Raw genomic sequence first — 24,921 nt, forward strand, 5'->3', positions numbered from 1 at the left:
GGACGGGGACGGTTGTGCCGTACGCGGCCGACGTCCCCGAGTCCGGAGCGGCGACGGCGGCGGTGAAGACGGCGACGACACGACGGCGACGACCGCGGCGACGTCAGGAGCTGGCGGCGGTGCCCTGGGCGACGCAGACGCCCAGCATGGCCGAGTCCTCGCGCTCGGCTCGGCCCCGCGCGTGACCCCCGTAGGGCCGGGAGCCTTCGGCGCCGGCGGCCGCTCGAGTCCGGAAAGCCGACGGGGCGAAGGGCAGGCAGTCCGGGTGCTGCCGAGGAGGAGGAGGAGGAGGAGGAGGAGGAGGAGGCGGAGGAGGCGGCGGCGGCGGCGGTGGGTGGGGGGCACCCAGCTCCATGCGCTCGGCGGGTGCCCCCGGAGCGGCGGGCGCCGCGGTGGCGGCGGAGGAGGACGAGGAGGAGGAGGAGGAGGAAGGGGCCGCCGGGTGTTGCTGGTGCTGCTGCTGCTGTTGTTGTTGTTGCTGCTGTTGTTGCTGGTGGTGATGGTGGTGGTGATGGTGGTGGTGGTGGTGGTGGTGGTGGTAGTGGGGGCGAGCGAAAGGGTGCAGGGCGCCGGCCGGGACCCCGGCGCCTTTGGGTGCTGCCAACGGGGCGAAGGCGTCGCTGCCGGCGGGACCCGGTTCGCCCCCGGCCCACGGCCGCTGCGTTGGGGGGCCCTGGTGGGGGGCAAGACAGAGAGAGAGAGAGTTAGGGGGGGGACACGTGGGGGTGGGGGGGGGCCACTGGGGTCCCTTGGGTGGGTGTCACTTGGCCACGGGGTCCCCGTCGTGGAGCTACAGGGTCCCCTGAGGTGACCGTGGGGTCCCTTGGGGTCTCCAGCGTGTGGCCAAGGGGACGTGGGGTCTCCTAGGGTGGGCGTCACGTGGTTGTGGGGTGACCCAGGTCCCCATCTAGTGGCCAGAACGTCCCCATGGGTGGGTGTCACGGAGCTGGGGTGGCCGTGGGGTCCCTTGGGGTCTCCAGCGTGTGGCCAAGGGGACGTGGGGTCTCCTAGGGTGGGCGTCACGTGGTCGCGGGGTGACCCAGGTCCCCATCTAGTGGCCAGAACATCCCCATGGGTGGGTGTCATGGAGCTGGGGTGACCATGGGGTCCCTTGGGGTCTCCAGCGTGTGGCCAAGGGGACGTGGGGTCTCCTAGGGGGGGTGTCACGTGGTTGTGGGGTGACCCAGGTCCCCATCTAGTGGCCAGAACATCCCCATGGGTGGGTGTCATGGAGCTGGGGTGGCCGTGGGGTCCCTTGGGGTCTCCATCGTGTGGCCAAGGGGACGTGGGGTCTCCTAGGGTGGGCGTCACGTGGTTGTGGGGTGACCCAGGTCCCCATCTAGTGGCCAGAATGTCCCCATGGGTGGGTGTCATGGAGCTGGGGTGGCCGTGGGGTCCCTTGGGGTCTCCAGCGTGTGGCCAAAGGGACGTGGGGTCTCCTAGGGTGGGCGTCACGTGGTCGCAGGGTGACCCAGGTCCCCGTCTAGTGGCCAGAACGTCCCCTGGGGTGGGTGTCCTGGAGCTGGGGTGGCCGTGGGGTCCCTTGGGGTCCCCACTGTGTGGCCAAGGGGTTTCTCGGGTCCCCTGGGTGGATGTCACACGGCCATGGGGTCCCCAGGGTCTCCATCGCATGGTGAAGGCGTCTCCAAGGTCTCTAGGGTGGGCGTCATGTGGCCACGGGGTGCTCCAGCTCCCCATCTAGTGGCCAGCAGGTCCCCTGGGGTGGGTGTCATGGAGTTGGGACGGTTGCCAGATGCCCAGTGTCCCCATCTTGTGGCCAAGGGGTCACCATGATCCCTTGTGTGGGTGACACAGGGCCATGGGGTCCCTAGGGTCCCCGTCTAGCGGCCAGTGCACCCCTTAGGTGGGTAGCATGAAACTGGGGTGGCCATGGGATCCCTTGGGATCTCCACCGTGGGGCCAAGGGGACGTGAGGGCCTTATCTCGGGGCCAAAAGGTCCCTTAGGTGGCCACGGGGTCCCTTGGGATCCGCGCTGTGTAGCCAATGAGATGTGGGGGCTCCTGGAGTGGGTGACACATGGTCATGGGGTCCCCGGGGTCCCCATCTCGTGGTCAAGGGGTTGCTAAGATCCCCTGGGAGGGTGGGTGTTGTGGGAGCTCGGGTAGCCAGAAGGTCCCCAGGGTCACCTCAGGTGGGTGTCACAAGGCTGGCGGGTCCCCGGGGTCTCCTCAGGTGGGTGTCACGTGGCCATAGGGTCCCTGGGATCCCCTGGGGTGGGTGTCACAGAGACAGGGTGACTAGAGGGTCCCCAGAGTCCCCATCTCACGGCCAAGAGCACCCCAGGGTCTCCTTGGGTGGGCATCACATGGCCAGAAGGTCCCTGGGTCCCTTCTGGTAGGTGTTACGGAGCTGGAGCAGCCACGGAGTCACCAGGGTCCCCTGAGGTTCCCACCTCATGGCCAGAGGTCCCCAGTAGGCCCTGGGGTCCTTGTCCCATTGCCAAAGGGACTCTGGGGTCCCCAAGGTCCCCATCATGCACCCAGGGGGTCCCCAAGGTGCCCTGAGGTCCCTATCTCAGGACCAAAGGGTCCCTAAGGTGCCCCTGTGATCCCTTGGAGTCCCTATTCTGTGGCCAGTGTGTCCCTGGGCTCCTTGGGGTGAGTGTCACACAGGCAGGGTGACCAGAAGGTCCCCAGGGTCCCTCAGGATCCTCATCTTGGGGCCAAGAGGTCCCCCTGGGGTAAGGCGTCCCATGGCCAGGGTGGCCAGAAGGTCCCCAAGGTCCCTCAGGATCCCCATCTTGGGGCCAAGGGGTACCCCTGGGCTGGATGTCACATGTCCAGTGAGGCCAGAAGGTCCCCAAGGTCCCTCAGGATCCCCATCTTGGGGCTAAGGGGCATCCCTGGGCTGGGTGTCACACATCCAGGGTGGCCAGAAGGTCCACAGGCTCCCTCACGATCCCCAGCTTGGGGCCAAGAGGGACACCTTACCCCAGGGGGACCATGTCCAGGGTGGCCAGAAGGTCCCCAGGCTCCCTCATGATCCCCAGCTTGGGGCCAGGAGGGACGCCTTACCCCAGAGGGACCATATCCAGGGTGGCCAGAAGGTCCCCAGGGTCCCTCACGACCCCCAGCTTGGGGCCAAGAGGGACACCTTACCCCAGGGGGACCATGTCCAGGGTGGCCAGAAGGTCCCCAGGGTCCCTCACGACCCCCAGCTTGGGGCCAAGAGGGACACCTTACCCCAGGGGGACCATGTCCAGGGTGGCCAGAAGGTCCCCAGGGTCCCTCATGATCCCCAGCTTGGGGCCAAGAGGGATGCCTTACCCCAGGGGGACCATGTCCAGGGTGGCCAGAAGGTCCCCAGGGTCCCTCATGATCCCCAGCTTGGGGCCAAGAGGGACGCCTTACCCCAGGGGGACCATATCCAGGGTGGCCAGAAGGTCCCCAGGGTCCCTCATGATCCCCAGCTTGGGGCCAAGAGGGACGCCTTACCCCAGGGGGACCATGTCCAGGGTGGCCAGAAGGTCCCCAGGGTCCCTCATGATCCCCAGCTTGGGGCCAAGAGGGACACCTTACCCCAGGGGGACCATGTCCAGGGTGGCCACAAGGTCCCCAGGGTCCCTCACGATCCCCAGCTCGGGGCCAAGAGCTTCCCCTAAGGCGAAGCATCACAGGGCCAAGGTGGCCAGAAGGTCCTCAGCTTCCCTCAGGATCCCCATTCCGGGGCCGCTAGAGCCAAGGAGATCCCCAAGGTCCGTTGGGTCCCGCCCGCCGCGGCCGGAGGGGGCCGCCCGCGGGTGCCACGCCCGCGGGCGCGGGGCAGGCGGTACCTGGGGGCTCTGCATCTCGTAGTCGGCGTGCGCGGGGGCCGCGCCGCCGTAGTAGCGGTTGCTGTAGCGGTAGCTGCGGTTGTCGTTGGAGGAGCCGCTGGAGCCACCTGCGAGGGCGAGAGGGGACGCGAGTCGCGGTGACCGCGGGCCGGCGACGGCACCGGGCGTCCCGGGGACGGGGAACCGTCGCTGAGCAGGATACGGCGGCGGTAGGACAGGGACCGAAACGCGATGGTGAGGACACGATTTGGGGTGGCTCCAGGGTGTCAAACCCAAGGGATGACACGGAGCTGGTGGGACAGGGATGGAGATGGGAGAGGGTTGTGGTGGCCTGGACAACCATCACTGAGCAGGACATGGAGCTGGATGGAGAGGGACAGGGAAGGAACAAGAGCAGGTGCCACGGTCACATCTCAGGGCACCGTGGTGACCTGGAGAGCTGCCACCAAGTAAGACATGGAGCCAACAGGAGAGAGATGGAGAAGGGACAAAACCAGGCGCCATGGTGGTCCGGAGAGTCATCACTGACCAGGAGATGGAGCAGGTAGGACAAGGATGGGGAAGGGAGAGCACTGAGCACCATGGCCATGTTTTGGGATGCTGTTGTGGCCGGGAGAGCTGTCACCGAGCAGGACACGGAGCTGGTAGGACAAAGACGGGGAAGGGACAAAAACAGGTGCCACCACCAAGCAGGGCAAGGATGGGGAAGGGGGCGAGACTGGGCGCTGTGGCCACATTTGGGGTCATCACAGGGACCCAGAGAGCAGTCATCGTGCAGGACGTGGAGGCGGCAGGACGGGGAGGGGACAGACTGAGCACTGCGGTGGCCCAGGGAGCCAAAACCAAGCGGGACACGGAGCTGGTAGGACACGGACGGTGAGAGAAGAAGACTGAGCACCATCGCTACGCAGGACGTGGAGCTGGTAGGACAGGGATGGGGAAAGGACGCAACTGGGTGCTGGAGCTGTATTTTGGAGCGTTGAGGTGCCACGGAGGACACGGAGTTGGTGGGATGGAGATGGGGAAGCGAGAGGACCGAGCACCGCGGCCCCGCTTTAGGACGGACGCTGCGGTGGCCCAGGGCCACCACGCAAGGCGTGGAGGCGGCGTGACAAAACCGAGGGAAGGAGAAGACCGAGCACCGTGGCGACCCAAGAACCGTCACCGCGAAGGACGTCGAGAAGGCAGGACGAGAACGGGAGAAGGTACAAGCCAATCCTCCGGGACCGAGACGGCGAACGCCCCTACCGGAACTGGAGACGGAACTGGTGGTGCTGGTGCTGTGACTGTGCTCCATGGCGGGGCTGGTGGAGGTGCTGTTGCTGGTGTTGGTGCCCTCGTCGCTCGTCTTCTTGAAGAAGTTGTGCTGCAGGGCGTAGAAGGGCGTGATGCGGCTCCGCGGCTCGTAGTCCAACATGCGCAGCACCAGGTCCTTGAACTTCAGGTAGTCGGAAGGCGCGTGGCCCTGTTCGCCGGCCCGCCGGCCCCCCGGGCCCCCGCTCTCCACCCCCAGCACCTCGTGAAGTCGCCGCGTGCCCGGCACTTTGTATTCCTGCGGGGCAGAGCCGGGGTCGGGGTGGCGACGGCGGCGTTAGGGTCGAGGAAAGGGGGAAAGGCAACGGGGCTCGCGGGGTGCTCGGAAGGGTTCTGGGGTGCTCGCAGGTGCCGTCGGGGACATCTGGAGGACTTTGGGGTGCCTAGAGCTAGGAAGAGGGTCTTTGGGGGTCCCTTTCAAGAGATCGGAAGGGTTTTTTTTTTGGGGGGGGGGCCTGGATCCAGGAAAAGGGCGTTGGGGAGGTCCTTGAAGGACATCTCAGAGGGTTCAGAGGTTCCTGGGATGGAGGGAGGGGATGAGGAGACATCTGAGGGGCTTGAGGATCTCTGGAGCTAAGGGACGAGGGTTTGGGGGGGGTCCTTGGGACGGGGTTTGGGGGGTCCTTGGGGGACATCGGAGGGGTTCGGAGGTCCCCGGGGCCAGGGGAAGGGATTTTGGGGTCCTTCAGAGGAGATCTGAGGGGTTCGGTGGTCCCTGGAGCAGGAGAAGGGGGAGATTTGGGGGGGGGCTTTTGGGGGGGGGATCTGAGGGAGACTGGGGGGGCACCAGATGAACTGTGGGGATACTGGGGCAAACTGGAAGGCCCCAAGAAAATATTGTGGGGGCACAAAGCCGGGAGTAGAGCACTGGGCCATACTGGGAGGCACTGGGATACAATCCCTGGGAAGCGCGCCATACTGGGAGGCCCCCAGAAGATACCGAGATCTGCTATGGGCCTCCTGGGAGCTGCCAAGAGGCACTTGGGGGGTATTCTGAGGGTGCTAGAGTGTACTGGGACATACTGGGAGACACCGGAGGCATACTGGGAGATACTGGGCCACACTGGGATACACCACAGGGCCGTCGGGACCTACTGGGAGGCACCGCAGGGTTGACCAGGGAGCGCCGAGCAGATGTTGAGGACACCATAGGAGGAAGCGAAAGGTGCTGGGAGATAGCGTGGTCTACTGGGCCGTACTGGGCCATACTGGGAGGCACTGGGGCTGCCCCCCCCTCACCTTCTTGGTCTCCTTGTTTCTCTTGAGGGTCCAGCCGCCTTCCGGCAGCTTCTCGAAGTACTTGCGGGCCTTGGGCGCCTGCTCCAGCATGTGGGGGGGCGGCAGCCCCAGCACCTCCACGATGCGGTTCATCTGGTCGGCCTGGGGACGCGGAGGGGACGGGGACGTCACCGGGGTGCCCGGGGGTCACCTCGGCCCCGTCAAGGATGTCCCCGACGTCCCCGAGGCCGCCCCAGCCCCACCGGAGAAGGCACTGATGTTCCCGAGGCCTCCATAGCTCTGCTGGAGACGTCACTGGTGTCCCTGAGGTCACCTCGGCCCTGTTGGGGATGTCCCCAAGGCCATGATGGCCCTGCCGGGGATGTCCTTGGTGTCCCTGAGGTCACCTTGGCCTTGCTAGGGATGTCCCCGATGTCCCCAAGGCCATCATGGCCTTGCTGGGGATGTCACTGATGTCCCCAAGGCCACCTTGGCCCTGCTGGTGATGTCCCCAAGGCCATCATGGCCCTGTGAGGGATGTCCCCAAGGCCATCATGGCCCTGCCAGAGATGTCACTGATGTCCCCAAGGCCACCTGGCCCTGCTGGGGATGTCCCCAAGGCCATCATGGCCCTGCGGGGGACGTCACTGGTGTCCCTGAGGCCACCTTGGTCCTGCTGGGGATGTCCCCAAGGCCATCATGGCCCTGTGAAGGATGTCCCCAAGGCCATCATGGCCCTGCCAGGGATGTCACTGATGTCCCCAAGGCCACCTGGTCCTGCTGGGGATGTCCCCAAGGCCATCATGGCCCTGCCGGGGATGTCACTGATGTCCCCAAGGCCACCTGGTCCTGCTGGGGATGTCCCCAAGGCCATCATGGCCTTGCTGGGGATGTCACTGGTGTCCCTGAAGCCACCTTGGCCCTGCAGGTGATGTCCCCAACACCATCATGGCTCTGCCGGGGATGTCACTGATGTCCCCAAGGCCACCTCGGCCCTGCTGGGGACGTCACTGGTGCCCCTGAGGCCACCTCGGCCCTACTGGGGATGTCCCCAAGGCCATCATGGTCCTACTGGTGATGTCACTGGTGTCCCCAAGGCCACCTTGGGCCTGCTGGGGACGTCCCCAAGGCCATCATGGCCCTGCGGGGGATGTCCCCGATGTCCCCCAAGACCACAGCTCCCAGCATGCTCTCTGCCAGCACAGCTCTCATGCTGCCCTGGACATTGGCCCCGCCCCCTGGCCGAAGCCCCGCCCCCTCAGTGACCACCAAGGCAGGACTCACCCCACCTACTCCATCAGGCCACGCCCCCTCCATCAGGCCACGCCCCTCTCCCTCATTGGAGCCACTGCCCCCCCCCCCACCAAGGGAAGCACCAGGAAGGGCCCCACCTCCCACAAAGCCCCGCCCCCAGGCCCCACAAGCCCCTCCCTTGGGCCCCGCCCCACCAGTGGATGGTGGGGGCGGAGCCTCCCCATGCACATGGACATCGGGACAACCCCCTTGGACTCCCCCCCACCAGCCTCATGAGGCCCCGCCCCCGCGAGGCCCCTCCCCCGCCCCGGAGGCCCCGCCCCCACCCCGCAGGCCCCGCCCCCGGCCCCGCAGGCCCCGCCCACCTCGTTGGAGCCGCTGAAGAGGGGCTCGCCCGTGTGCATCTCCCCCAGGATGCAGCCACCCCCTCCGGCCCCGGCCCCGCCCCCGCGAGGCCCCTCCCCCGCCCCGTAGGCCCCGCCCCCACCCCGCAGGCCCCGCCCCCGGCCCCGCAGGCCCCGCCCACCTCGTTGGAGCCGCTGAAGAGGGGCTCGCCCGTGTGCATCTCCCCCAGGATGCAGCCACCCCCTCCGGCCCCGGCCCCGCCCCCGCGAGGCCCCTCCCCCGCCCCGTAGGCCCCGCCCCCACCCCGCAGGCCCCGCCCCCGGCCCCGCAGGCCCCGCCCACCTCGTTGGAGCCGCTGAAGAGGGGCTCGCCCGTGTGCATCTCCACCAGGATGCAGCCCAGCGACCACATGTCGATGGCCAGGTCGTAGGGGAGCCCCAGCAGCACCTCGGGCGAGCGGTAGAACCGGCTCTGGATGTACTGGTAGATCTGGGGAGGGGGGCGGAGCATCGGGGGGGGCGGAGCATCAGTGTGGGGGGGCGGAGCATCAGTGTGGGGGGGGCGGGGCCATGCAGGGGGTGGGGTTAAACTCTGGGGGGCGGGAGGGGAAGGTTCGGATGGGCTGGGAGAGCCGGGGAGGGGGCGGAGTGCCAGCTGGGGGGCGGGGTTACAGCCCGGGGGGCGGGGCCAATGTGGATGGGCGTGTCCTCAGCGCGGAGGGGGCGTGGCCTAGCCCTCCAGGGGGCGGGGCTTAGCATCCTACAGCCCAGAATCTGGGTAAAGCCAGCCAGGATGGGGCTCAGCGTCGTGGGGGCGGGTCTGCTGGCGCCAAGAGGCGGGGCCAAGGCGGGTGGGCGTGGCTCCAAGTGAAGGGGCGTGGCTTATCCCTCCAGGGGGCGGGGCTTAGCATCCTACAGCCCAGAATCTGGGTAAAGCCAGCCAGGATGGGGCTCAGCGTCGTGGGGGCGGGTCTGCTGGCGCCAAGAGGCGGGGCCAAGGCGGGTGGGCGTGGCTCCAAGTGAGGGGGCGTGGCTTATCCCTCCAGGGGGCGGGGCTTAGCATCCTACAGCCCAGAATCTGGGTAAAGCCAGCCAGGATGGGGCTCAGCGTCGTGGGGGCGGGTCTGCTGGCGCCAAGAGGCGGGGCCAAGGCGGGTGGGCGTGGCTCCAAGTGAAGGGGCGTGGCTTATCCCTCCAGGGGGCGGGGCTTAGCATCCCTCAGCCCAGAATCTGGGTAAAGCCAGCCAGGATGGGGCTCAGCGTCATGGGGGCGGGTCTGCTGGCGCCAAGAGGCGGGGCCAAGGCGGGTGGGCGTGGCTCCAAGTGAAGGGGCGTGGCTTATCCCTCCAGGGGGCGGGGCTTAGCATCCCACAGCCCAGAATCTGGGTAAAGCCAGCCAGGATGGGGCTCAGCGTCGTGGGGGCGGGTCTGCTGGCGCCAAGAGGCGGGGCCAAGGCGGGTGGGCGTGTCTCCAAGTGAGGGGGCGGGGCTTAGCCCTCCAGGGGGCGGGGCTTAGCATCCTACAGCCCAGAATCTGGGTAAAGCCAGCCAGGATGGGGCTCAGCGTCGTGGGGGCGGGTCTGCTGGCGCCAAGAGGCGGGGCCAAGGCGGGTGGGCGTGGCTCCAAAGCGAGGGGGCGGGGGCTCGGGGGGCGCTCACCCGCTGGCCCAGCTGGCAGGAGCTGCCGAAGTCGACGATCTTGATGGCGCTGCGCTTGGGGTTGCAGAGGAGGATGTTCTCGGGCTTGAGGTCGCAGTGGATGATGCTGAGCTCGGGGGGTGGCGAGGAAGAGGAGGGCGGTGCAGAGCTGCTGGGCGAACTTGCGGGTGAGGTTGAGGGAGACGCCGCGGAAGTTGGTGTTGCGCAGCAGGTCGTAGAGGTTGTAGGAGAGCAGCTCGAAGGCCAGGCACAGGTGGTTGCGGAACATGAAGTGGCGCTTCAGGTGCACTGCGGCGGTCCGGGGGTAGAAATTGGGGGGGGGGGGGGGGGAGAAAGGGGGTGAGCGAGGGGGTGGGGGGTGGCCTTCGTCTTCCTTCGGAGCCCCGCTCCACGCCCCACGCCAACACCACCACCCCAACCCGCCCGGACGGCGAGCTCGGATCTGCTCTTGCTGCTTCTCCCCCCCCCACCCCAAGGTGTGATCTGCTCTTTCTCCAGCCCCACAGATGCATCTCGGGGTGGGGGGTGGGGGGTGGGGGGATTCGGACTCCTTGTGCCCTCCCCCATGGCAAGATGGAACCTTCCCCCTGCCCCATAGATAGGTTCTGGGACAAGGATTGGGACCCCTTGTGCCCCCCACGGCAAGATCTAACCTTCCTTCTGCCCCATAGATACGTCCTGGGACAGGATTTGGACCCCTTGTGCCCCCCACGACAAGATCTAACCTTCCCCCTGCCCCACAGATATGTCCCAGGGTGGGATTCGGACTCCTTGTGCCCCCCATGACAAGATCTAACCTTCCCCCTGCCCCATAGATACGTCCTGGGGCAGGATTGGGACTCCTTCTGCCCCCCCAAGGTAAGATCTAACCTTCCCCCTGCCCCACAGATACGTTCTGAGGTGGGATTTAGACTCCTTGTGCCCCCCACGGCAAGATCTAACCTTCCCCCTGCCCCATAGATACGTCCCGGGGTGGGATTCAGACTCCTTCTGTCCCCCCAACATAAGATCTAACCTTCCCCCTGCCCCATAGATACGTCCCGGGGTGGGATTCGGACTCTCTTGTGCCCCCCACGGCAAGATCTAACCTTCCCCCTGCCCCATAGATACGTCCTGGGGTGGGATCTAGGTTCCTTCTGCCCCCCACAGCCAGATGTGACCTTCTCCCTGCCCCACAGATACATCCTGGGGTGGCATCTGGCCTCCCAGAAGGTGGCTTCTCTCTGCCCCTCACCGCTGCCCCACGGAGAGATCCCTTGCCCCATGGATGCTGCGTCTTCTGCTCCTCATGGTGACATCTCCCTGCCCCTCAACCGGCCCCCCTGCCCCCCCACGGCACCGCCCGCCCCCAAATCCCTGCCCCAGGACAAAACCCGCCTTCCCCTGCCCCACGGCCAGCTCGACACCCCCCCCAACAAGACGCAAGTCACCTCCCGTCCCCGCGAGATCTCGCCCTCCATTTCCCCACTGCCACCACGACCACCACCACGACCACCACCATGACCACGACCATGACCACCACAACCACCAGGACCACTGCCACCGCCACCACCACGACCACCACGATCACTACCATCACCACCACCATGACCATGACCACCATGACCACCACCACCACCACCACCACCACGACCACCACCACTACCATCACCACCACCACGACCATGACCACCATGACCACCACCACGACCACGACCATCACCACCACCACCACCACCAGGACCACCGCCACCACCAGGACCACCACCATGACCACCACCACCACCACGACCACCACCACCGCCACCACCAGGACCACCGCCACCACCACCACCATGACCACCACCACCACCATGACCACCACCACCACCACGACCATGACCACCATGACCACCACCACCACCACCACCACCATGACCACCGCCACCACCAGGACCACCACCACCACCACCACGACCACCGCCACCACCAAGACCACCGCCACCACCACCACCATGACCACCACCACCACCACGACCACTGCCACCGCCACCACCAGGACCACCGCCACCACCATGACCACCACCACGACCACGACCACCACCACCACCACCACCACCACCACGACCACCACCACAACCACGACCACCACCACAACCATGACCATCACCACCGCCACCACCACCATTGACCATCACCACGACCGCCATGACGACCACCACCCGGCCAGACCTTCCTCTACGTCACGGGGCCGACGGGGACCCTCCGCAGGCGGCGGCGGCCCCCACCCCACAGCTGCCCCCCAACGGGCTCACCGATGTAGTACTTCATCTCGGTGTCGTGCTGGTTCATGAGCTCGAGGAGCCGCAGCTCGATCTGCGCCTGGTTCAGGAAGGCCTTCTTGTTCTTGATGATCTTGATGGCCACCCACTCCTGGTCGTGATGGTCGTAGGCCTTCACCACCTGGGGAGGGGGAGGGTAGGGGGGCGGGGAGGGGGTGGGGGGAGGAGGAGGAAGGAGGGGGGCAGGCGCAGGCGTCGGTCGGTGGGTCGGGGGGTTGGGGGGCGGGGAGCTCCCACAGGGTGCTGGGGGTGGGGGTGGGGGTGGTGAGGGGCTCAGAGAGGGCGTTTGGGGGTGCTGGGGGGTGGGGCGCGGAGTGGGTGTTTGGGGGGCTGGGGGGCTCAGGAGGGTGCTGAGGGGCTCAGGAGGGTGCTGGGGGGGCTCAGAGTGGGTGTTTGGGGGGTTGGGGGGGCTCAGGAGGGCACTGGGGGGGCTCAGAGTGGGCATTTGGGGGGCTGGGGGGCTGGGGGCCTTGGGAGGGTGCCGGAGGGCTCGGGGAGGGTGCTGGGGGGGTGCCAGGGGCTCAAGGAGGGTGCTGGGGGGCTTGGGAGGGTGCTGAAGGGTGCCGGGGGGCTCAGAGCGGGCGTTTGGGGTGCTGGGGGGGGCTCAGAGAGGGTGTTGGGGGGCTGGAGGGCTCATGGAGGGTGCTGGGGAAGGGGGGTGCTGGGGGGCTCAGAGAGGGCGTTGGGGGGTGTTGGGGGGTGCAGACGGGGCGGGGGGCACCTAGCGGCAAACGCGAGGCCTGGAGGGGATCTGGGGGGGGGGGGACGTGACGGTGGGACCCCAGGGGGGGTTGGGGGGACCCCGGGAGAGGGGGGCCCATAGGGGGGTCCCGGGGGGTGACAGGGGGACCCCAGGGGGGTGGGGGGATCCCGGGGGAGGCCCAGAGGGGGGTCCCGGGGGTGACGGCAGGACCCCAGGGAGGGTGGGGGGACCCCCGGGGGGGGGGCCGGAGGGGGGTCTGTGGGGGTGATGGTGGGACCCCAGCGGGGTTGGGGGGGACCCCGGGGGGGGGGGCCCGGAGGGGGGGGTCCCGGGGGTGACGGTGGGACCCTAGGGAGGTTGGGGGGACCCTGGTGGGACCCCAGGGGGTGGCAGTGGGACCTGGGGACGTTGGTGAGACCCCCAGGATGGTGATGGGACCTCAGGGAGGTTGGGGGGACCCTGGTGGGACCCCAGTGGGTGGCAGTGGGACCCTGGGGACGTTGGTGGGACCCCTGGGATGGGAAGAAGGATGCTGGTGGGACCGCAGAAGGTGGCCGTGGGGGACACTGGTGGGAGCCCCGCGATGGTAGCAGGACCTCGGGGATGTTGGGGAGAACCCCAGAAGGTTCCAATGGCACCCTGGGGACATTGGTGGGACCCCTGGGATGGTAGCAGGACCTCAGGGATGTTGGGGAGAACCCCAGAAGGTTCCAACGGCACCCTGGGGACATTGGTGGGACCCCTGGGATGGTAGTAGGACCTCGGGGATGTTGGGGAGAACCCCAGAAGGTTCCAACGGCACCCTGGGGACATTGGTGGGACCCCTGGGATGGTAGTAGGACCTCAGGGATGTTGGGAAGAACCCCAGAAGGTTCCAACGGCACCCTGGGGACATTGGTGGGACCCCTGGGATGGTAGTAGGACCTCAGGGATGTTGGGGAGAACCCCAGAAGGTTCCAACGGCACCCTGGGGACATTGGTGGGACCCCTGGGATGGTAGTAGGACCTCAGGGATGTTGGGAAGAACCCCAGAAGGTTCCAACGGCACCCTGGGGACATTGGTGGGACCCCTGGGATGGTAGTAGGACCTCAGGGATGTTGGGGAGAACCCCAGAAGGTTCCAACGGCACCCTGGGGACATTGGTGGGACCCCTGGGATGGTAGCAGGACCTCAGGGATGTTGGTGGAACCCCAGAAGGTTCCAACAGCACCCTGGGGATGTTGGTGGGAGCCCCGTGATGGCAGCAGGACCTCAGGGATGTTGGGGAGAACCTCAGAAGGTTCCAATGGGACCCTGGGGATGTTGGTGGGAGCCCCGCGATGGTAGCAGGACTTCAGGGATGTTGGGGAGAACCTCAGAAGGTTCCAATGGGTCGCTGAGGACATTGGTGGGAGCCCTGGGAAAGTAGCAGGACCTCAGGAACGTTGATGGGACCCCAGAAGGTTCCAGTGGGACCCTGGGGACGCTGGGGACCTCTGGGATGGTAGCAGGACCTCAGAGATGTTGGGGAGAACCCCAGAAGGTTCCAACGGCACCCTGGGGACGTTGGTAGGACCCCCGGGATGGTAGCAGGACCTCAGGGATGTTGGTGGAACCCCAGAAGGTTCCAACGGCACCCTGGGGACGTTGGTAGGACCCCCGGGATGGTAGCAGGACCTCAGGGACGTTGATGGGACCTCAGAAGGTGGCAACGGGACCCCAGGGGACGCAGGCGGGAGGAGAAGCGGCCCGGGCGGGGAGGAGAGCGGACCTGGCCGAAGGAGCCCTTGCCGATGAGCGAGTCGATCTCGTAGCGGTCGAGCCAGCGCTCGCCGCTCTTGACGATGTAGTCGTAGTTGTCGTCGTCGTAGCCCTCGTTGAAGACCTTGCGCTCCTTCTTGGTGCTCGAGTCCTCGGGGGGCACCTGCTGCGCCCGCCGCTTCTTCTTGGCGTAGTAAACCTGCCGGCGGAGGAAGAGGAGCGATGCCGAAGGGCGGGCGAGGGCGGGACGGGGTGGGGGGACGGACGGACGGACGGCGGCGTGAAGCCACCGCCGCCGCCGCCGCCTCCTCGCCCGCCGTCGTCCCCCCCGATCGACCCGTTCCGGATGTTTCGACGGTTTCTACGTCCAATCGGAGCGTTGCGGAGAAAACGCGTGGTTTTTTTGGGTTAAATCTCGTGGTTCTGGCCTTCCTGCCCGCAAATCGGCCCGGTTTGAGCCCAAAATCTGCCCCTTCCTGCCCCAAATCTGTCGGTTCCTGACAAAACTCTTGCCGGTTCCAATGGTTCTTGCCCCAAAATCCAACGGTTCTCGCCCCAAATCCAACGGTTCTCGCCCCAAAATCCAATGGGTTTTGCCCCAAATCCAACAGTTCTTGCCCCAAAATCCAACAGTTCTCGCCCCAAATCCAACAGTTCTCGCCCCAAAATCCAGCAGTTCTCGCCCCAAAATCCCGCAGTTCTCGCCCCAAAATCCCAGGTTTTGCACCAAATCCAACAGTTCCAGCTGAAAGTTCACTGGTTGCTGCCCCAAAGCCGATGGTTCCGGTCCAAACTCTGCCAGTTCTGGCCCAATATCGGCTGATTCCTGCCCCAAATCTGCCAGTTTCTGCCCCAAACCTGCCCTTTCCGGCCCCAAACCTGCCCCAAATTCGCACTTTCCGGCCCCAAACCTGCCCCAAATTCACCCTTTCTGGCCCCAAATTTGGCCCAAACCCGCCCTTTCCGGCCCCAAACCCGCCCCAAATCTGCCCTTTCCAGCCTCAAACCTGTCCCAAATTCGCCCTTTCTGGCCCCAAATTTGGCCCAAACCCGCCCCAAATCTGCCCTTTCCAGCCTCAAACCTGCCCCAAATTCGCCCTTTCCGGCCCCAAATTTGGTCCAAATCCGCCTTTTCCAGCCCCAAACCTGCCCCAAATCCGCCCTTTCCGGCCCCAAATCTGCCCCAAACCCGCCCTTTCCAGCCCCAAACCTGCCCCAAACCCGCCCTTTCCGGCCCCAAACCTGCCCCAAACCCGCCCTTTCCAGCCCAAACCTGCCCCAAACCCGCCCTTTCCAGCCCCAAACCTGCCCCAAACCCGCCCTTTCCGGCCCCAAACCTGCCCCAAATCTGCCCTTTTCGGACCCAAATCTGCCCCAAATCTGCCCTTTCCTGCTCCAAATCCGCCCTTTCCACCCCCAAACCTGCCCCAAATCCGCCCTTTCCAGCCCCAAATCCGCCCTTTCCAGCCCCAAAGCTGCCCCAAATCCGCCCTTTCCGGCCCCAAACCTGCCCCAAAGCCACCCTTTCCAGACCCAAACCTGCCCTTTCCGGCCCCAAACCTGCCCCAAATCCGCCCTTTCCGGCCCCAAACCTGCCCCAAATCCGCCCTTTCCGGCCCCAAACCTGCCCCAAATCCGCCCTTTCCGGCCCCAAACCTGCTCCAAATCCGCCCTTTCCGGCCCCAAACCTGCCCCAAATCCGCCCTTTCTTGCCCCAAACCTGCCCCTTTCCGGCCCGCTCCTCCTCCAGACCCTCCGGACTGGGACGGCGGCGGCCCCGGGGGAAGGGAACAAGGAGAACCTCGCTCCCACCCCCTCCCCATCCCCCCCCCCCCCCCCAACTCATGGGTGCTCCCCCCCCCCCCACCCCCCCCCCACCCATGGGTGCCCCCCCCACCCATGGGTGCCCCCCGCCCACCTCATTGATGTGCTTGTAGGTCTTGATGAGGTCGACGGAGAGCTTGCGCAGGGGGGCGCCGGCCGAGTCGCGGAAGGTCAGCGGGATCCGCCGCTGCAGGAGGCTCAGGTCCGGCAGGATCTGGGGGGGGGGGGGGGGACACGTGTCCCCAAGTGTCCCCCCCCCCCCCAAAAAAAAAAAAGCAGCCCCCCGACCCCCCATGGCAACTGCTATGGGGCTGGGGGGGGGAACTGGGGTGCTCTGGGGGTCCCAAAGGGGTCTGGGGGGGGGGAACTGGGGTGTCCTGGGGGTCCCAGTGGGATCTGGCGGGTGGGACATGGCTGGGGGGGGGGAACTGGGGTGTCCTGGGGGTCCCAGTGGATCTGGTGGGGGGAACTGGGGTGCTCTGGGGGTCCCAAAGGGGTTGGGGGGGGGGGAACTGGGGTGTTCTGGGGGTCCCAGTGGGATCTGGGGGGGGGGGGAACTGGGATGCTCTGGGGGGTCCCAGTGGGATCTGGCGGGTGGGACATGGCTGGGGGGGGGGGGAACTGGGGTGTCCTGGGGGTCCCAGTGGGATCTGGTGGGGGGAACTGGGGTGCTCTGGGGGTCCCAAAGGGGTTGGGGGGGGGAACTGGGGTGTTCTGGGGGTCCCAGTGGGATCTGGGGGGGGGGAACTGGGATGCTCTGGGGGGTCCCAGTGGGATCTGGTGGGGGGGACATGGCTGGGGGGGGGAACTGGGGTGTCCTGGGGGGTCCCAGTGGGATCTGGCGGGGGGGACATGGCTGGGGGGGGGAACTGGGGTGCTCTGGGGGGTCCCAGTGGGATCTGGCGGGGGGGACATGGCTGGGGGGGGGGAACTGGGGTGCTCTGGGGGGTCCCAGTGGGATCTGGCGGGGGGGGACATGGCTGGGGGGGGGGGAACTGGGGTGCTCTGGGGGGTCCCAGTGGGATCTGGCGGGGGGGACATGGCTGGGGGGGGGAACTGGGGTGTCCTGGGGGTCCCAAAGGGGTCTGGGGGGGGGGGGAACTGGGGTGTCCTGGGAGTCCCAGTGGGATCTGGGGGGGGGACATGGCTGGGGGGGGGGAACTGGGGTGCTCTGGGGGTCCCAAAGGGGTCTGGGGGGGGGAACTGGGGTGTTCTGGGGGTCCCAGTGGGATCTGGGGGGGGGACATGGCTGGGGGGGGGGAACTGGGGTGTCCTGGGGGTCCCAGTGGGATCTGGCGGGTGGGACATGGCTGGGGGGGGGGGAACTGGGGTGTCCTGGGGGTCCCAGTGGGATCTGGGGGGGGGAACTGGGGTGCTCTGGGGGTCCCAAAGGGGTTGGGGGGGGGGAACTGGGGTGTTCTGGGGGTCCCAGTGGGATCTGGGGGGGGGGAACTGGGATGCTCTGGGGGGTCCCAGTGGGATCTGGCGGGTGGGACATGGCTGGGGGGGGGAACTGGGGTGTCCTGGGGGTCCCAGTGGGATCTTGGGGGGGGAGGGGACGGTGACGTGTCCCCAAGTGTGTCCCCTCCCCCCCAAAAAAAAGCAGCCCCCGACCCCCCATGGCGCCTGCTGTGGGGCTGGGGGGGAACTGGGGTGCTCTGGGGGTCCCAAAGGGGTCTGGGGGGGGGGAACTGGGGTGTCCTGGGGGTCCCAGTGGGATCTGGGGGGGGGACACATGGCTGGGGGGGAACTGGGGTGCTCTGGGGGTCCCAGTAGGATCTGGGGGAGGGAACTGGGGTGTCCTGGGGGTCCCAGTGGGATCTGGGGGGGGGGACACATGGCTGGGGGGGAACTGGGGTGCTCTGGGGGTCCCAGTAGGATCTGGGGGAGGGAACTGGGGTGTCCTGGGGGTCCCAGTGGGATCTGGGGGGGGGGGGAAGGTGACGTGTCCCCAAGTGTGTGTCCCCCCCCCCAAAAAAAGCAGCCCCCGACCCCCCATGGTGCCTGCTGTGGGGCTGGGGAGGGGAACTGGGGTGCTCTGGGGGTCCCAAAGAGGTTGGGGGGGGGAACTGGGGTGTCCTGGGGGTCCCAGTGGGATCTGGCGGGGGGGACATGGCTGGGGGGGGGAACTGGGGTGTCCTGGGGGTCCCAGTGGAATCTTGGGGGGGAGGGGATGGTGACGTGTCCTCAAGTGTCCCCCCCCCCCCCCCAAAAAAAGCAGCCCCCGACCCCCCATGGCAACTGCTGTGGGGCTGGGAGGGGAACTGGGGTGCTCTGGGGGTCCCAAAGGGGTCTGGGGGGGGGAACTGGGGTGCTCTGGGGGTCCCAGTAGGATCTGGGGGGGGAACTGGGGTGCTCTGGGGGTCCCAAAGGGGTTGGGGGGGGGAACTGGGGTGTCCTGGGGGTCCCAGTGGGATCTGGGGGGGGGGGAACTGGGGTGCTCTGGGGGGTCCCAGTGGGATCGGGGGGGGGAACTGGGGTGCCCTGGGGGGGTCCCAAAGGGGCCTGGGGGGGGGGGAACTGGGGTGCTCTGGGGGGTCCCAGTGGGATCTGGTGGGGGGGGGGGGAACCGGGATGCCCACCCCCACCCTAGGGTGCTGGTCCCGCCCCCGCCCCACAACTCCCCCCCCCCCCACCTCCCAGGGTGCTCATCCCCCCAGGGACAACCCCCCCCCCCACCCCACATTAAGGTGCCCTCCCCCCCCCTTCAAGGTGCCCCCCCCAAATTAGGGTGCCCCCCCCAAATTAGGGTGCCCCCCCCGCCCAATTGGGGGTGACCCCCCCCCCCCCCGCGGCGGGTGCTACCTGCGGGTGCTCGGCCATGGGCTGGGGGCCGCCGAAGGGGGGGGCATGGCCGGGCTGGGCCGACATGGCCGGGGCTCAGAGCGGGCCGGGGCGCCCGGCGGGCCGCATCCTGCGCGGCGCTGCGCCCGCCGCGGTCCTTGCGCGACACCCGTGGGTGGGGGGGGGGGGGGGGGTGGGCGTGGGGCCCGCCACGACACCCCCCCCCCCCCCACAAAAACACCCACCCCGCGGGGGGAAAACCCCCCCCCACCCATGGGCGGCTGCGCCCGGCGGGCCGCATCCTGCGCGGCGCTGCGCCCGCCGCGGTCCTGCGCGACACCCGTGGGTGGGGGGGGGGGGGGTGGGCGTGGGGCCCGCCACGACACCCCCCCCCCCCCCACAAAAACACCCACCCCGCGGGGGGAAAACCCCCCCCCACCCATGGGCGGCTGCGCCCGGCGGGCCGCATCCTGCGCGGCGCTGAGCCCGCCGCGGTCCTGCGCGACACCCGACGGGACACCGCAGCCCGGAGAGGCCATCAGTAGGGCCCAGAGTGAACACAGCAGCTGCCCCCCAACGCCCCCAGCCATCAGTAGGGCCCAGAGTGAACACAGCAGCTGCCCCCCAACGCCCCCAGCCATCAGTAGGGCCCAGAGTGAACACAGCAGCTGCCCCCCAACGCCCCCAGCCATCAGTAGGGCCCAGAGTGAACACCGCAGCTGCCCCCACACACCTCCAGCCATCAGTAGGGCCCAGAGTGAACACAGCAGCTGCCCCCCAACGCCTCCAGCCATCAGTAGGGCCCAGAGTGAACACCGCAGCTGCCCCCCCACACCTCCAGCCATCAGTAGGGCCCAGAGTGAACACAGCAGCTGCCCCCCAACGCCCCCAGCCATCAGTAGGGCCCAGAGTGAACACCGCAGCTGCCCCCCACGCCCCCTGCCATCAGTAGGGCCCAGAGCGAACACAGCAGCTGCCCCCCCCCACACACATCTCCAACCATCACTAGGGCCCAGAGTGAACACAGCAGCTGCCCCCCAACACATCTCCAGCCATCAGTAGGGCCCAGAGTAAACACAGCAGCTGCCCCCACACACCTCCAGCCATCACTAGGGCCCAGAGTGAACACAGCAGCTGCCCCCCCACACCTCCAGCCATCAGTAGGGCCCAGAGTGAACACAGCAGCTGCCCCCACACACCTCCAGCCATCACTAAGGCCCAGAGTGAACACAGCAGCTGCCCCCCAACGCCCCTAGCCATCAGTAGGGCCCAGAGTGAACACAGCAGCTGCCCCCCTACACACACACCTCCAGCCATCACTAGGGCCCAGAGTGAACACAGCAGCTGCCCCCCAACACCCCCAGCCATCAGTAGGGCCCAGAGTAAACACAGCAGCTGCCCCCACACACCTCCAGCCATCACTAGGGCCCAGAGTGAACACAGCAGCTGCCCCCCACGCCCCCTGCCATCAGTAGGGCCCAGAGTGAACACGCAGCTGCCCCCCCCACACACCTCCAGCCATCACTAGGGCCCAGAGTAAACACAGCAGATGCCCCCAACACCTCCAGCCATCAGTAGGGCCCAGAGTGAACACAGCAGCTGCCCCCCACGCCCCCTGCCATCAGTAGGGCCCAGAGCGAACACAGCAGCTGCCCCCCCACACACACATCTCCAACCATCAGTAGGGCCCAGAGTGAACACAGCAGCTGCCCCCCAACACATCTCCAGCCATCAGTAGGGCCCAGAGTGAACACAGCAGCTGCCCCCACACACCTCCAGCCATCACTAGGGCCCAGAGTGAACACAGCAGCTGCCCCCCACGCCCCCTGCCATCAGTAGGGCCCAGAGCGAACACAGCAGCTGCCCCCCCACACACACATCTCCAGCCATCACTAGGGCCCAGAGTGAACATAGCAGCTGCCCCCCCCCACACCTCCAGCCATCAGTAGGGCCCAGAGTGAACACCGCAGCTGCCCCCCCACACCTCCAGCCATCACTAGGGCCCAGAGTGAACACAGCAGCTGCCCCCCCCCCCCACATCTCCAGCCATCAGTAGGGCCCAGAGTGAACACAGCAGCTACCCCCCCCACACACCCTGCTATCAGTCGGACCCAGAGTGAACACAGTAGCTGCCCCCTCCCCCACCTCCAGCCATCACTAGGGCCCAGAGTGAACACAGCAGCTGCCCCCCAATGCCCCCAGCCATCAGTAGGGCCCAGAGTGAACACAGCAGCTGCCTCCACACACCTCCAGCCATCACTAGGGCCCAGAGTGAACACAGCAGCTGCCCCCCACGCCCCCTGCCATCAGTAGGGCCCAGAGTGAACACGCAGCTGCCCCCCCACACACACCTCCAGCCATCACTAGGGCCCAGAGTAAACACAGCAGATGCCCCCAACACCTCCAGCCATCAGTAGGGCCCAGAGTGAACACAGCAGCTGCCCCCCCCCCACATCTCCAGCCACATCACTAGGGCCCAGAGTGAACACAGCAGCTGCCCCCCACGCCCCCTGCCATCAGTAGGGCCCAGAGCGAACACAGCAGCTGCCCCCCCCCCACACATCTCCAGCCATCACTAGGGCCCAGAGTGAACACAGCAGCTACCCCCCCACACACCCTGCTATCAGTAGGACCCAGAGTGAACACAGTAGCTGCCCCCTCCCCCACCTCCAGCCATCACTAGGGCCCAGAGTGAACACAGCTGATGCCCCCCCAAACACCTCCAGCCATCAGTAGGGCCCAGAGTGAACACAGCAGCTGCCCCCCCACACCTCCAGCCATCACTAGGGCCCAGAGTTAACACAGCAGCTGCCCCCCAACGCCCCCAGCCATCAGTAGGGCCCAGAGTGAACACGCAGCTGCCCCCCCCCACAACTCCAGCCATCAGTAGGGCCCAGAGTGAACATAGCAGCTGCCCCCCCACACACACCTCCAGCCATCAGTAGGGCCCAGAGTGAACACCGCAGCTGCCCCCCCACACCTCCAGCCATCACTAAGGCCCAGAGTGAACACAGCAGCTGCCCCCCCACACCTCCAGCCATCAGTAGGGCCCAGAGTGAACACAGCAGCTGCCCCCCCCCCCCCACATCTCCAGCCACATCACTAGGGCCCAGAGTGAACGCCACAGGCACAACCCCCCCCTTGCCCCGCCCCCAATGGCGGCCCGGAAGGGAGCGGGGGGCGGTGCCTCCCGGCAGACATCGGACAGCGCCGACCAATCGCGCCACGGCAACAGGCTCCCCATTGGGCGGCCTCCGCGGGCGCGAGCCAATGGCGAGGCGGCGGCCGCTGTCGCTAAGGGCCGGGGCAGGGAAGCGGCGCCGGCACCAAAAATACCGCGTCTGACCCCAAAATACCCACCCCGGGCGGGGGGGGGGGGGAGCAGCCTCCCCCCCCAAGGGGACCCGCCCCCAGGCCCCTCCCCCAAACCAGTATGGACCAGTAAGGGTGGGGAACTGGTCTGGGGGGGGGGGGGAAAGGGGTGAGGTTGGGTGGGAACTGGGCTTTACTGGGATGGGGTGTAGGGGGGACTGGGCGCATACTGGGATGGTGGGGAGGGGGACAACAGACCCCCCCCGGGGACCCGCTCCCCCCAAACCAGTATGGACCAGTAAAGGTGGCGAACTGGGCTTGGGAGGGGGGGGCACAGGGGTGAGGTTCGGGGGAGAACTGGGCTATACTGGGATGGGGTGTAGGGGGGAACTGGGCGCATACTGGGATGGGGGGGAGGGGGCAACAGCCCCCCCAAGGGGGGACCTGCCCCCCCCCCCAACCAGTATGGACCAGTACAGAGAAGAAACAGGGGTGAGATGGGGGGCTGAGCTATACTGGGATGGGGCAGGGGGAGGAACTGGGATGAGGAAAAGGGGGAACTGGGCTCATACTGGGACAGGGTGGGGGGGGAACTGGGCCCATACTGGAATGGGGTGTAGAGGGGAACTGGGATGAGGAAGGGGGGAACTGGGGCCATACTGGGACGGGGCATGGGTGGGAACTGGGCCCATACTGGGTGGCGAGTGTGGAGGAACTGGGCCCATACTGGGATGGGGTGCGTGGGGGAACTGGGATGAGAAAGGGGGGGAACTGGGCATGGCTGGGAACTGGGCCCATACTGGAATGGGGTTGAGGAGCAACTGGGCTCATACTGGGATGGGACTGCGGGGGGGGGAACTGGGCCCATACTGGGATGGGACTGGGGGGGAAGTGGAACCATACTGGGATGAGGAATGGGGGGAACTGGAACCATACTGGGATGGGGTGAGGGGAGAAACTGGGCCCATACTGGGATGAGGAAGGGGAGAAACTGGGCCCATACTGGGATGGGACTTGGGGGCGGGGGGACTGGAACCATACTGGGATGAGGAAGAGGGGGGAACTGGAACCATACTGGGATGGGGTGAGGGGAGAAACTGGGCCCATACTGGGATGAGGAAGGGGAGGAACTGGGCCCATACTGGGATGAGGTGGGGGCGGGGAACTGGGCCCATACTGGGATGAGGAAGGGGAGGAACTGGGCCCATACTGGGATGGGACTTGGGGGTGGGGGGACTGGAACCATACTGGGATGAGGAAGGGGGGGGGAACTGGAACCATACTGGGATGGGGTGAGGGGAGGAACTGGGCCCATACTGGGATGAGGAAGGAGGGAAACTGGAACCATACTGGGATGGGGTAAGGGGAGAAACTGGAACCATACTGGGATGAGACTAAGAGAAAACTGGGCCCATACTGGAATGAGACGGGGTGAGGAAAGGGGGAACTGGACCCATACTGGGATGGGGTTGGGGAAGAAATGGGCCCATACTGGGATGGGGTTGGGGGGGGAACTGGGCCCATACTAGGATGAGACGGGGGGGGCGGAAACTGGGGCCATACTGGGATGGGGTGAGGGGAGGAACTGGGCCCATACTGGGATGAGACTGGGGGGGGAACTGGGCCCATACTGGGATGGGGTTGGGGAGAAACTGGGCCCATACTGGGATGAGGAAGGGGAGGAACTGGGCCCATACTGGGATGTGGTTGGGGTGGAACTGGGCCCATACTGGGATGAGGAAGGGGAGGAACTGAGCCCATACTGGGATGCGACTTCGGGGGGGAACTGGGGCCATACTGGGATGAGACTGGGGAGGAACTGGGCCCATACTGGGATGAGGAAGGGGAGGAACTGGGCCCATACTGGGATGGGACGGGGGGAGGAACTGGGCCCATACTGGGACGGGGTGAGGGGCGGATGCTCTGCACTGGGAGAGGAGGGGCCCATACCAGTACCGGGGGAGCAGCAGTCCATACTGGTACTGGGGGAACTGGGCGGAACTGGGGGAGCCGTACTGGGAGGGTCAGACCAGTACCAGCGATCCAGACCAGTACTGGTAGAACTGGGAGATTAATACTGGGACTGGAGAGCCAGGCAGGGCCATACTGGGATTGGGGGATCCATACTGGGACATCCATACTGAGAAACCCATACTGGTACTGGGAGGGCCATACTGGTAGCACTGGCATAGGGTCCGGCAGGCAGCCCCATCTGTACTGGGAGCACTGGGACCGGAGGGGAGGGAGGGAACCTCACTGATACTGGGAGCACTGGGATGGGGCAGGGGGGAGCCCCACCAGTACTGGGAGCACTGGGACTAAGGGGAGAAGGAGCCCCATTGATACTGGGAGCACTGGGATGAGGTGGGGGCAGGGGAGGGAGCCCACCAGTACTGGGAGCACTGGGATGAGGGAGTGTCACCAGTACTGGGAGCACTGGGATGAGGGAGGGGGAGCCCCACGGGTACTGGGAGCACTGGGATGGCACAAGCAGGGAGCCCATTGATACTGGGAGTACTGGGACCGAGGCGGGGGGGAGCCCAGAGATACTGGGAGCACTGGGACAGCACAGGGAGTGAGCCAATTGATACTGGGAGCACTGGGACTGAGGCGGGGGGGAGCCCAGAGGTACTGGGAGCACTGGGACCGAGGTGGGGGGGAGCCCCATGGGTAC

The 24,921-nt window shown here is 66.7% G+C and overlaps 1 protein-coding gene across 1 annotated transcript; it reads right to left on the reverse strand.

Moving 5' to 3' along the window:
* Positions 1-14: 14 nt before the first annotated feature.
* Positions 15-19,077, reverse strand: LOC134152966 (dual specificity tyrosine-phosphorylation-regulated kinase 1B-like). The gene is given in 11 exon segments (XM_062598728.1): positions 15-673; positions 3,795-3,901; positions 5,043-5,346; positions 6,348-6,488; positions 8,268-8,414; positions 9,584-9,700; positions 9,702-9,871; positions 11,857-12,004; positions 14,338-14,526; positions 16,246-16,365; positions 18,957-19,077. Coding segments are annotated over 11 exon segments (2,079 nt in total). The 5' UTR covers positions 19,023-19,077; the 3' UTR covers positions 15-103.
* Positions 19,078-24,921: the final 5,844 nt, after the last annotated feature.

The sequence above is a fragment of the Rhea pennata genome, chromosome 36, assembly GCF_028389875.1.
Source record: "Rhea pennata isolate bPtePen1 chromosome 36, bPtePen1.pri, whole genome shotgun sequence".
Taxonomy (NCBI): domain Eukaryota; kingdom Metazoa; phylum Chordata; class Aves; order Rheiformes; family Rheidae; genus Rhea; species Rhea pennata.